This window comes from Plasmodium vivax, chromosome 12 (assembly GCF_000002415.2).
Source record: "Plasmodium vivax chromosome 12, whole genome shotgun sequence".
NCBI lineage: Eukaryota > Apicomplexa > Aconoidasida > Haemosporida > Plasmodiidae > Plasmodium > Plasmodium vivax.
In genome coordinates, this window is record NC_009917.1 from 2,848,788 (window position 1) to 2,860,287 (window position 11,500).

Consider the following 11,500-nt stretch of genomic DNA (forward strand, 5'->3'; position numbering starts at 1 on the left):
TTTGGTTCGAGGGAGTCATGCGGTGGTCGGCTCGGTGGGTCAGCTCGTTGGGTCAGCGGGGGGGTGTCATGCGAGTCATTCGCGTGATAGCTTCGCGAGGCTGCTTCGCAAGCGAAATTCATGTGCGCAAATCCTCCCGATTAACAGAAAAAATTCACACAAACGGTTGGCACAGTTGCGAAAAAAAAATTCTGACAATTCGCGCAATTCGCCTAATTTGCCTATTTCGCCTAATTGGCACAGTTTTTTCAATTTTTTCAATTTGTGAACGCGCACAGCACAATCATCAGCTCAGTTCACGCAATTTCCAGCAGGCACGTAAACTTCGCCCAGTTTGCTCCAACGGCCGTGCGGAATTTTCATTTGGAAAAAAAATTCATTTCCAACGGTGGAACTTTTTACAAAAATGTATGCGTGTGTTTTCACCGCGCCGGATATTTCATCAGTGGGGGAAATATAACTTCACGTGAGCAATATGATGCATTTTTGTTTTTTTTTTCTAAAAATACGCAGAAAAAATAACCAAAAAAAAAACAGTTACTGTATAACTCGCTTAACTTTACTGCGTATTTTTAGAAAAAAAAAAAAAGGCGTACATTTACGCATAAAAGAGTGGAATAAACAGAATTTAAGTGGGGGAAATGGCGGAATGCATCACAGCGTGGCGAATTGCGGAGAAGTGGCAAAAAATAACAGTGCGCGGTATATTTCGTGATGCATATGTAGGCCTATTTTTTGCCGTCAAAACGCATGAAAAAAGTGGGTGTCATTTTTTAACATGTGCGTTTTTGCATATACATATGCGCAACTGTTTGAGGAGGTAAAATTTTGCTTGGACGTACCTTCCTACATTCCATTTTGTAGAAACATGCTAAACGTTGAAGGCTGCACATGGCCATTTCGGGTAAATGTGCGCTTCTGAAAGTGACATTGTAAAATTGTGGGGGTGACAACTATAAATGAAAGAGTGAAAGGGGAAAAAATGCTGCATATATGTAAAAAACAAACCGGGGGAGGTAAAAAGTGGCATCTATGTGTGCAAGTCAATCAGGTTGCGCTGTTTTATGCATTTTCCTTTTTTGAAAGAAAAAAAAAAAATGGAACTTCACTGAAATGTTCGAAGGAATATAAAGCAGTGCATATGTTGGTGTGCACGGGTTAGCAAAGGTAGGAAATGAAGAACTGTGAGGAGTGAAGCAAAAAAAAAACACTTTTTACCATTGGAATTCCACATTTGTAAATGTTTAAACTGCCTTCCGATTTGGGGGCAAGTTTTATTTTCCCCTTTGAAGGAAAATCACAAACCTTTTTTTTCCCTTGTTCCGCTTTGTTAAAAGAATTTAATTATGTGCGTACCCACGAATGTACGCATTTATGTCACGTGGAAAATTCTACTAATTTATAGGCTTCAGGCAAAGGGATTTACGGGCGCATATACATGCACGAACGTCAGTGGGCATGTACGCAGAGGTGGAGAGGTAGGCAGATATGTGCCAGTGCTCATACAGACGCACAACACTGTCGTGAACGGGGCTTACAAATCACTCCCTTTAGAACGGCTCAAAAATTACGCTCCCGTTGCTACAGTTCACTCATTTGGTTAACTTTTTATTTGTGTAACTGCGCTTGGCGTGTTCAATGGGGTGTGGCACAGCATGTTGCCACAGTTTCGCCACATCATCGCACCGCAGGAGGGTCCCCATTTTTGGCGTTATTTCGAAAGTGCAGTATTTTGCTTATTTTCCCATTTGACAAATTAAAAAAAAAAGGTTCCGCGTAGACGTTGTCGTGCTGTATGTGAGCAGCATACACGAGTAGCCTTTTTCAAATAACTATGGCTAGGCGATAATGGGGGGAAAAAATGTTCAGCTTTTTTGCTGTTGCTTTAAAGCATTGTATGTGCGGCACATATTTACCGCCACCTGTTGGCATGTTTACTTGCCTTTAATTAAATTAACCCGTGTATGTGCCTTTTCCTTTTTTCCCGTTAAAAATGATAAATTGTGGTTACTCGACGGTGGGCATCCCAATGTGAAAGGGCCCTGCATTGAAGTTACATTTGTATATTCCATTATACGAATGTGGCAACCTTTCCGTGGAGGGGCATGTTCCTTAAACCCTGGTTGCTGATTCAGAAACTGCCCGCATACGCAGAGTTCACGTAGAAAGCATGTACATACACACGCGAGCGGATAATTCTGCTTTCAAAATTGTTCACCTTAGGGGGGGAAGAGACAGATGGGCGTAGTAAATACGTACCTTACAACGGTATGAACATGTTTCGTTCCCTTTTTTTTTTCCCTCATAAGAATTCCATTTTAAGGCCATATATCCCCCCTTGTTATTTCCCCCTCATTTGTTGCGACAAATTGGTGCACATTTGTGACCCCAGTTCTTTACCCCTCCCCTTAACGTTGCAGTTGTAAAATAAAAAAAAAAAAATCCTCTCAAAAAGGACGACATTGTAATGACTGCTGAACTGTACGTACTGCTTAAATCATTCTGTTTCTTTAAAAATTCGCATACACACATAAGGAGGGGAGTAGAAAGAGGAACGTCACATTGTTACATGCCATTTCCGGAATACGTATTTCAAAATATTTCAAAAGTTTTCCTCGTCAGAAATTTAAAATGAATGCATCCCTTATGCGAAGGGAACAGTTATTTTTCCCCCATCATGCTGTGCTATTTGGGAAGCTTTGCCGACGTAACGGAAACGGCCCTTAACGATAAGACTTTCTCGGGAACACTAAATACAGTTGGAATATTCAAATAAGCTACTTCATTTCGCACACAAATTTGCGGGAAAAAAAAAAGAATAAAAAGGAAGGGGGAAATGCGAATGGGGAAAGGATATAAGCAAAAAAGGGAATGCTTTAAAAAAAATTGCTATTTTTTGGCGATAACGCGAAGGCCATATGAGGCATACGGAAAAGAAGATCTTAACGCAGTTGGGGACACTTTCATTTAAATGCGAGAAAAGCTGAATTGGCCTAGTAGGCTCATAGTTTCTCTAGATCGATCGGAAATTGCACACCGCATATCTGTTCATCACAATAGGAAAATAAAAATTGAGCGATTAATTTACTGGCACATGTAACAAACAGAGCGTGTATACGCTTAAGTGGATGGTTAAGCACCGAGTTTAATGCCAAAAAAAAAAAAATCCTCCTTTTTTTTTGCCCTTATGAGTGTGAGTAACTTCATTGCAACAGAACATTACCGTTACGCGCGCACGCCTAAACCTACAAACAAAAATGTAACATTCCATATGAATGAAATTTTATAAATTTTGTTTTAAAAAAGCAAAAAAAAACCTTGGAGCACAGAGGTGGCGAACCACCTTAGTACTCGCAGGGTTGTGACGGCTAAGTTCTGTGGGGCTCAGAACTTAGCCCTTTTGGGTAATGTGAGGCTCGAACTCACGACCTCGGGATTATGAGACCCGCGCGCTAACCGACTGCGCCAATTACCCGCAAGATTTTTAAGTAAAATTAAAAGTATAGTGCCTTTTCGTCGAAAATTTGCTCTACGGTCACTCCTTCCAAAATAAATACGCGCGATGGGTGGGAAGAAAAATTATTTTGCAAAAAAAATTGTTTTGAGGATTATGTCGATTGGGGTGTATATAAATTTTTTTTAACGCAACAGTTTTGACTTAAGTAAATAATGAAGCATTTGCTTGTAGTGTTACTGCTTGGGATGGATATTTTTTTTTTTTTTTTTCACATAAGTGTTTTAATTTAACAAACATATGAAAAGCATTTGCGTGTGATATCACAGCAAAGATCAGTTTACTAATGTAACTTATGCGTTTTTTTTTTGTTCATTTTTTTGAAAATAAAAAGGGGTCATTTGGAGCTCGCGAATTGTTACTTTCCCCAAAATGGTTTCCTTTGTCCGATAACACTTCTCTCTCATAATAAGGAAGGCATACTTTTTTTTTTCTGCGTCAAAGGTTTGATATGATTAATTAACCTGACGAATGCATAACATTTAGGCAGCCCACTTTGCAAAATTATGTTCAATTTATTTTCCTATGTTGAGTGGTCCTTACTTTGGTATTGCTGCAACGTGCGGATGATATGCTTAACTGCATGATGGCGTTATTTTTACAAATATGTTGCTTTGTGAAGAGTCAAAAAATTGGGGAAAAAAACATAACAGTTAAGTGTGCTTTCCCTTTCCTTTTTACATTAAGGGTGACCATTTTCCGTTGGAGAAAATTGCACACACGCTAGAGGAGGCATTTAAGTAAAAGGCGCAAACTGCGATGCATAACGCAGCATTTTCTTTTCAAACAGGGGTGGAAAAAAAAAAGTGTAATTCGCAATTTGCTCTCCATTAAGCGAAGCGGTGAATGTGTACAGGCATTTTTGAACGCCCGTAAGGGGGCTAAATCATCCTCGCAAAGGCTCGCACACACCGCTGCTCCTCTTTTAGTGAAGAATATTTTTATGGGGAAAGGACAGCCATTTAATCCCTGCGGCGAATGATTCATTTTTCGCGCTAAAATGTTACGCCAAATGTGTTTTACCTTACAAAAAAGGAAAAACGCAGACATGGGGCATGATAAAAAGGTGTGCCAAGCGATGATAAAACAGCATGGCTTTTTTTTCAAATAACATTTTTATTTTGTCTTTGATTTTGACATTGACATTGGCTTTTACTTTGACGTTGATGCTTCCCTTTTTTTGCCATGGGAAAGCGCGGCACAAATGAACATATGTAGAGCGTACATAAAAATGCGCCTCCCGCTGAGCAAGCACTGTAGGCAGTGCGCAAATGTGGCAGGCGTAGGCAGCTACGTTTCGGAAAGCCCAGTTCACTGCACGTCGCTTTCCTTGAGGGAATAAAATTGCACCGATGAGTTAGCATGGTTGTTAAGTATGACTTCAAATCATAAGGCGTAGAATTTCTGCGCAGAGGTTCGATTCCTCCTTCGGTGCGGTAAGAAGAGTACGTGCGCGAAAAAAAAAGGTAGCGTTTTGCCGCTATCGTCCATTTTGTAGAAAGAAGAACAACAAAAAATATGATATTTTTTTATATCATAAAAATTTTGGCTTGAATAAATTATTGCAGGTTTGGGAAAATCCGAAAGAAGGAACATATTGCCAACAAAAGAAAAATAAACCGACCAACTAGCCCTTATAGAAATTAAAAACTATTCCAAGGGTGAATAAAAAATAGCGTTGCTTCTCCTACTTTTGTAGAGGCAAAACGATGTTCGCAAAAATTGAGCATTGGGAAGAAGCGGCATTGAAAAAGGAGGAAAGCGGTAAAAAGGGGAGAAGAGTCTCATTTAGTCGTCAAATGATGAAGCAGGCAAATGCAGCTGATCAACAAGTGGGGGGAAAGCTGCTCATGCGATTCAGGCAAAGGGGATTAGTCCCCATAGCTACGCAAATGTGCGCCTAAAGAAATATACACAATTAATTGGCCAAATAGGCGCACATTTTTTATGTTATCATTTTTGTCGCCTTTAAGGTTGAGAAATGCCTTGTTTGACGTGCCGATCGTACGCCAAAGTTGGCCACCACAGTGTATCCCCTCTTCGTTTTTTCTTTTTTTAAAAAAAGTTCGAAGCGCGGAAAATGGGAAAGGCTCATCTTGGGACATCACAAAGCGGTTAATTCAAGCACGTCCACCCAACTTAATTGCTTTTCTTACGTCCCCAAATGGATGAAATGTCAAATTGGACGTCTTTGAGGTGTATGTCCAACATGTGTTTGCAGCCCCATAGGAGCTTAACCATTTTAGGCAGTGGTGAACAATCCCCATGGCTGCTACTGTGTAGCATTAGAATGTTACGGACGTATGAGGGGGGGGGGGGGTTACCTTTTTGCTTTTTAAAATGTAGGGCAAACTTGTTTACATGCGAAGGGGAGACATCACATATGCAGGAGGGGGAACACACAAAAGGTACCCCTATAAAAGTTCTCTTAAAAAAGGCACCCCTAAAAAATGGCCTCTTACTTTTCTGAACAAGTCATAACTATTTCGGTTTGGGAAAAAAGTCATTTGGTTTATACTACCAAATGTGAAAGACGGTTTTTGGGGGGTTCTCTTTTTTATTGGCCTACCTTTTTTCAGTGTGCCTCGGGTGCACACAAATACACAAATGGTTGTGTGTGTGCATACGTTATTTTTCCCTTTTGGACCCTTTTGCCCCATTTCGAAGCAGCCCTTAAGGCTACGTTGTGGTGAAGTGGATAGTGTGTAACGCGTTAGACGCACTGTCCTTTTGGGGTGCCTCTTCAATGGTATGTAAGTAACCTTTTATCATTTCCACGTCACGTGGCTGGGGGGTACATTATTTGCATACACCACAGGAGGTTAATTACGTACCGACGTGTGCACAGATGCGTGGGCCCTTTCTCCACAGCAGTAGCATTTGAACGAAGCCATACAATTTGGCTAAGAACTTGTCATGCTTTCGCCCCATTTGTTGATCTAATGGTCTGCATAAAAAGGTAGCCCCCTTTAGCCATGTGGTCCTATGAGTTCCATCCCTCGATGGACAAACTGGAAATGCTATATACTTCATGGGGTTATCGCGTGGTTGTAAATATGTGCAGTCAGCAAACGTATTGTATGTGGCTGCTCAAGTTGCGCTAAAGGTTTGATTGAACTTTTGCTTTTTTCCCTCTGCAAGAGTGTTTTTATCCAAAAGTGGCAGTGCGGAGGGGGGTCAGAATAAATGGGCGGTTCGCTGTTCGCCGCTTTCTGTTCGCCGCTTGCTGTTCGCCCTTGCCGTCTGCGGCGTGCGCGCCTAATTTGACCTACAGCTCGAGAAGGCATAACCCTGATCTGAGCGCGTGAGAGGGGTGAAAACTAATGGGGGGGATACACGAATGGAATTTTTTTTTTTTTTAAGATAATGATAATACTGGGCAAATTCACTGCCATGTGTTTTACGAGCAATACCGCGTGGGAATGCAATTTTTCCCAATTTTTAAAAAGTGATAAGAATATGAAAATATGATATGCATAAAAAAAATAAAAAGTGAGTTTGCGCAATGTGAGCAGCGCTGAAATATAACGCGCGGGCTGGAAAAGGGAGGCGGCGAAGGGGCAATGTATGGAACGCGGAATGCGATGGGCAAGTGCGGCATGCTAAGTGCGGCATTCCAAGCGCGACACGCAAAACACAGCCATTTAATGCCCCCCCAAAAAAATCTCCATATCTGATCAAACGAGGTAAACGCTAAAACGAAGGTAGTGACGAGAGGTCAATCATCAGCGGGTGAAAGCATGTCAAGGGAAGAGGAAAAATCAACAAGTGATGCCAGAGCGCGAACACATTAACACATGAATTACCGAGCGGAAAAAAATCAAACAAAGAAGGAAAAATTAGGATTCAAAAAAAGGGCGCAAAAGAGGATGCAAAAAGAGGATGCAAAATAAGGATGCGATTGAAGGCATAGTCAAAAGCACGGCAATACAGTAAGGCGAAATAATTGACGTATGCATACATGTATATTTGCATACCCCCAATGCATACGCGCGAATATTTACTTGCATAGCGGAGAGAGGATATAACACAGAAAATACGGTCAAGTGCACGAAATTGGGAAAAAGGGTGAAATAGCGATAGAAAGAGGGAGGTACTAAGGAGTGAACGGTGCGAACGGCACAAACGGGACGCAGCAAAGAGTAACGGAGGGTAGCACTAGCGGAAACGCAGTGAGAAGCACTAGGAGCGGCGCAACGAGCCGTACACACACACGCGGACGCACACAGAGGAACTGGCACGTTATGGGTGCGATGACCGGAATAGAAGAGCAAAATATATGATGTTCTCACTGCATAAGCATTGCTTAAGTTAAAGTAGTAGGGAAAATATATTCTTCTTCCCTTTTTGCCACACAATATTTTCCCCCCGATTAATGTTTTTGCATTGCCACTAACTTAGGTCAAAATGAGCAGATCAGAGGTAAGGCTGTGAGTCTTTGGACGCACCAGTTGGCGCGCCGTTCTGCCAGCATAGCGTTCTGCATACGGTTTTGCGCAGGGGTGTATACCTGCATATGTATACTTCCCCACGTGTGACTAGCCGTGCCGATGAGCGCCTCTATAATGGGTGGCGCCATGTTGTGGAGGACTATGCCAATGCGTGGGGCGTATTTAACCTTTTTTTTTTCTTTTCTGCGTTTCGCATTTTCCACATCACCCATTTGTTGGTTAATGCTGGAGAGAGCGCAGAAAGTGGATGGAGCTAAATGCAAGAAGAGAGCTGATAGTTTATAGGCACCCACGCATGGTTGTGCAGACTCCTTTTGATGGCTTATCCTCATTGTGTGCTTCCCACACTTACCATTTTGCAGGACTTAGATCCAGACATGCTTGCACTGTTGACGTGCGCATTCGATGAAGGAGTGAAGGTGAAAGGCGCAGTGGAAGTTGGAAAAAGAGCAGTGGAATATTTCCGAGGAGATGAGTTTGTGCATTTCCTCTACACCAGAAGGGACATGCTAAAAAAAAAGTTCCCAACTTTACTGCAAAATAGGACCTTAGCAGATTTGAAAGATATAGAGGAATTTTCAGACACGTTTATACAGAAGGGATTTATATATAAAGCGCAATATAAGCCAATTAAGGGTATAAACGAGATTGATGAAAATGGAATGTATAGGAGACCGAAATGGCCAAGGAGGTTAATAATGTCTTCAAAACAAAATTTTGATAGGACAAGTTTTTACATTCTAGTTCATGAAAGGAATAAGAAGTTACAATATTTGATGTTAATTACGTTGATATCTATAGTACTAATTTGTTGTATGTTTCCTATTTGGCCCCTGAGATTAAAATTGGCTTTGTGGCACTTATCTGTGGTATTTATATCGCTTATGTCTGTAATTGTGCTCATCAGGTTGTTCCTATTCATTTTCTTCTGGTTCTTTGGAGTAGATTATTGGCTGTTCCCCAATTTGTTTGATGAAGAATGTAACGTCGTCGAATCTTTTACGCCCGTTCATCAATGGATTTACAGAAATGACACGTGGCTTCTAGTCATTGCAAGGATGTTTACGGCTGTTTTGTTAGCCATAGGTATACACCAGTTGGGAAAAACTCATTCCATTTCCGATATTGGTAACTTTGCTACACAGTCCTTTATTGATATCATAGAATGGGGTAATAAGAAGTTGGCTGCTTCTCCGGAGAATGTGTCTATGTACAAGTCTTTGGACTCCAAGGCGACTTTCGAGGTGGAGTTCCAGGATGACGGCGTGGTGTACGACGAGAACGAGGAGAACTACGACTGCTTGAAGGGGTGCGGCTTCCAGACGTTCGAGGAGCTCGTGCGCAAGTGTTTCCTCAAGTGCGAGTGCATGGAGGTACGCGCGTTAGCCGCGTTAGCGGCGTTAGGGGCGTTAGCGGCAGTGGCCACGTTGCACACGTTGCATATGTTGATTGCGTTGTTTACGTTTGTTACGTTTGCCTTCTCACTGCGCAGCCGCAGCAGCGGATTAATGCAAAAGCGAATTTCGTCCGCCCGCCCGCTTAACGAAAATTCTCCCCTTTTGATACTTTTGCGGCTGCATTTTTGACCACCCCTGTGTTGCGCGGTGCACCCATTTATTTCTATATTTTTTTTTTCCCCCTTTTTAGAAAGTTATCAAGTCGGAGTGCTACAAGAAAAAGTGCTCACGGGTTACCAAGGAAGTTTTGGACGAAGCACACAAAGAAGCTTGCTTTGGGAAGAAGGACAAATAGGCATGTGGGGTGGAGGGAGACAGGAAAGGCCCAACATGTTGGCATCGGTACATCGTGTCGATATTGTTATTGGCCTCAAATTATCTGACGCGTGGTGCATCGTGCGTGTGTGTACTCTACCCCCGCGCACGCGCCAGTGGCCCCTCCAGTCGTTCTCCAGGAACCGTTTTTTTTAACCATTTTTCATAAGCAGTTTTACGAAGTAGTGTTTCCCCCCATTGTGAATTAATCTGATTTTATGTTTGTTTCATTTCGGTACATTTTGTTGTAGCTACTTCGCCGTATTTCGCCTGTTTCGCCCCATTTCGCCCTATTTCTCCCCATTTCTGTCCTTTTCTTGTTCTTTTTTTTTTCGCAGCGTTACTGTGTATATCCCCTTTGAATCCTTCCACATTGTGTACACTGCACCTTTACTGTCATTTTATTCCTTTGCATTATTACATGAAGCGTTTTTATGAATGTTAATTTTTTGTATTTTAAAATGTATTACACGGGAAAAGAAAAAAATTATATCTACTTTTTTTTTTGATGGCATTTGTGTTATTTTTTTTTTTTTAAATAAATTTTTAAAGGTTTTTAAAAACGTATGATTAAGTTTTAATCGTATGAGCTCTTTAAGGGAGATGATACCCTGTGGGGTTATCTTTTTTTACGCGTATCTGTACATCACATCATTTTTTTCCCCCTTTTGGAATGGCTCACTGCGGGGAGGTGTAAACATGGAGTGGGGTACGATGTGCATAAAATGATTTCGGCCTATTATCCATGTTTGCGCTCAGCCCATATGAGTGAGTCCGCATGGTCGACAATGAGTGCCTGCTTCTGTAAAGAACAGCACCATGTGAGTGTTTAAAAAAGTGCAAATTTGTTTAAGGAAGAAAAAGAGTGCTCAATTGAGAACCCCCTACATAGTTCTTGAAATGAAGGGAAACTCCCAACATTAGCAAACTTCATCTCAGGTCCAAGCGCACAAACAAACAAACACACAGCAGCAGCAAAACATTATTGCGCAGAGATAGCGATATATTTAATTTTAAAAAGAAAGGAGAAACCAAATTGGATAAGATGAAGCTGCCCAGGGAAGTTGTTTTTCAAGTTGCGAAAGGGTTTAGAGGGAGGAGCAAGGGATGTTTTAAAATTGCGAGGAGCAGGGCCATGAAGGCGCTGCTGCATTCGTACATTATGCGACGCCAGCGGTATAGGAGGCTGCGGGTATGTGGAGATGCGCCAAGGGCGAAGGGGGTTACGAAGGGGCGTTCCCTTACATACGCGCCCACGTCAAGTGCAGTGTGTGTACACCTACGCAGATAGGCATGTGTAGAGCAGCCATGTGTGCATTCCATTCTGCTAGGAAAAGTTCTTGCCCACTGTGTCTTCTCGCCGCTTACCTCACCGCTTCTCATCACCGCTTCACCCCCCTTCAGGTCCACTGGATAGCGAGCATAAACAGGGCCTGCAGGGAGTGGAACTTCACGTACGCCCACTTCATGAACAGCCTGCTGAACAACAACATCATGCTAAATAGGAAGAGCTTGTACAGCCTGTGCTACACGGAGCCGATAAGCTTCAAATGCCTAGTGGACGAATCGAAGTATGTTTTTTTTCAGAGGAAGCTTAAGTTTAGGGACATCTCGCAGTTGTGAGCGGCAGGGTAAAGTAGCCTCTCGGTGGGAGAGAAGTGGGCGAAGCGATTACAGTGCAAAGGTGTGAATTGTTCAAAATTGTTGAAGCAGCAATGTTGCTTAATTGGGGGGAAAAAAAAAACGTTACAATGCGGATCGTG

The 11,500-nt window shown here is 42.1% G+C and overlaps 2 protein-coding genes across 2 annotated transcripts; both read left to right on the top strand.

Moving 5' to 3' along the window:
• Window positions 1-7,234: 7,234 nt before the first annotated feature.
• Window positions 7,235-9,717, top strand: PVX_118580 (translocation protein sec62, putative; the record flags this gene model as incomplete). Its single annotated transcript, XM_001615958.1, has 3 exons — window positions 7,235-7,936; window positions 8,328-9,338; window positions 9,613-9,717. Exons 1-3 carry the CDS (start codon window positions 7,922-7,924, stop codon window positions 9,715-9,717), a joined length of 1,131 nt encoding a protein of 376 aa, XP_001616008.1. The 5' UTR covers window positions 7,235-7,921.
• Window positions 9,718-10,782: 1,065 nt separating this feature from the next.
• PVX_118585 (50S ribosomal protein L20, putative) lies at window positions 10,783-11,360 on the top strand (the record flags this gene model as incomplete). Its single annotated transcript, XM_001615959.1, has 2 exons — window positions 10,783-10,929; window positions 11,142-11,360. The coding sequence occupies 2 exons, from the start codon at window positions 10,783-10,785 to the stop codon at window positions 11,358-11,360; spliced, it is 366 nt and encodes a 121-aa protein (XP_001616009.1).
• Between the last annotated feature and the right edge of the window lie 140 nt (window positions 11,361-11,500).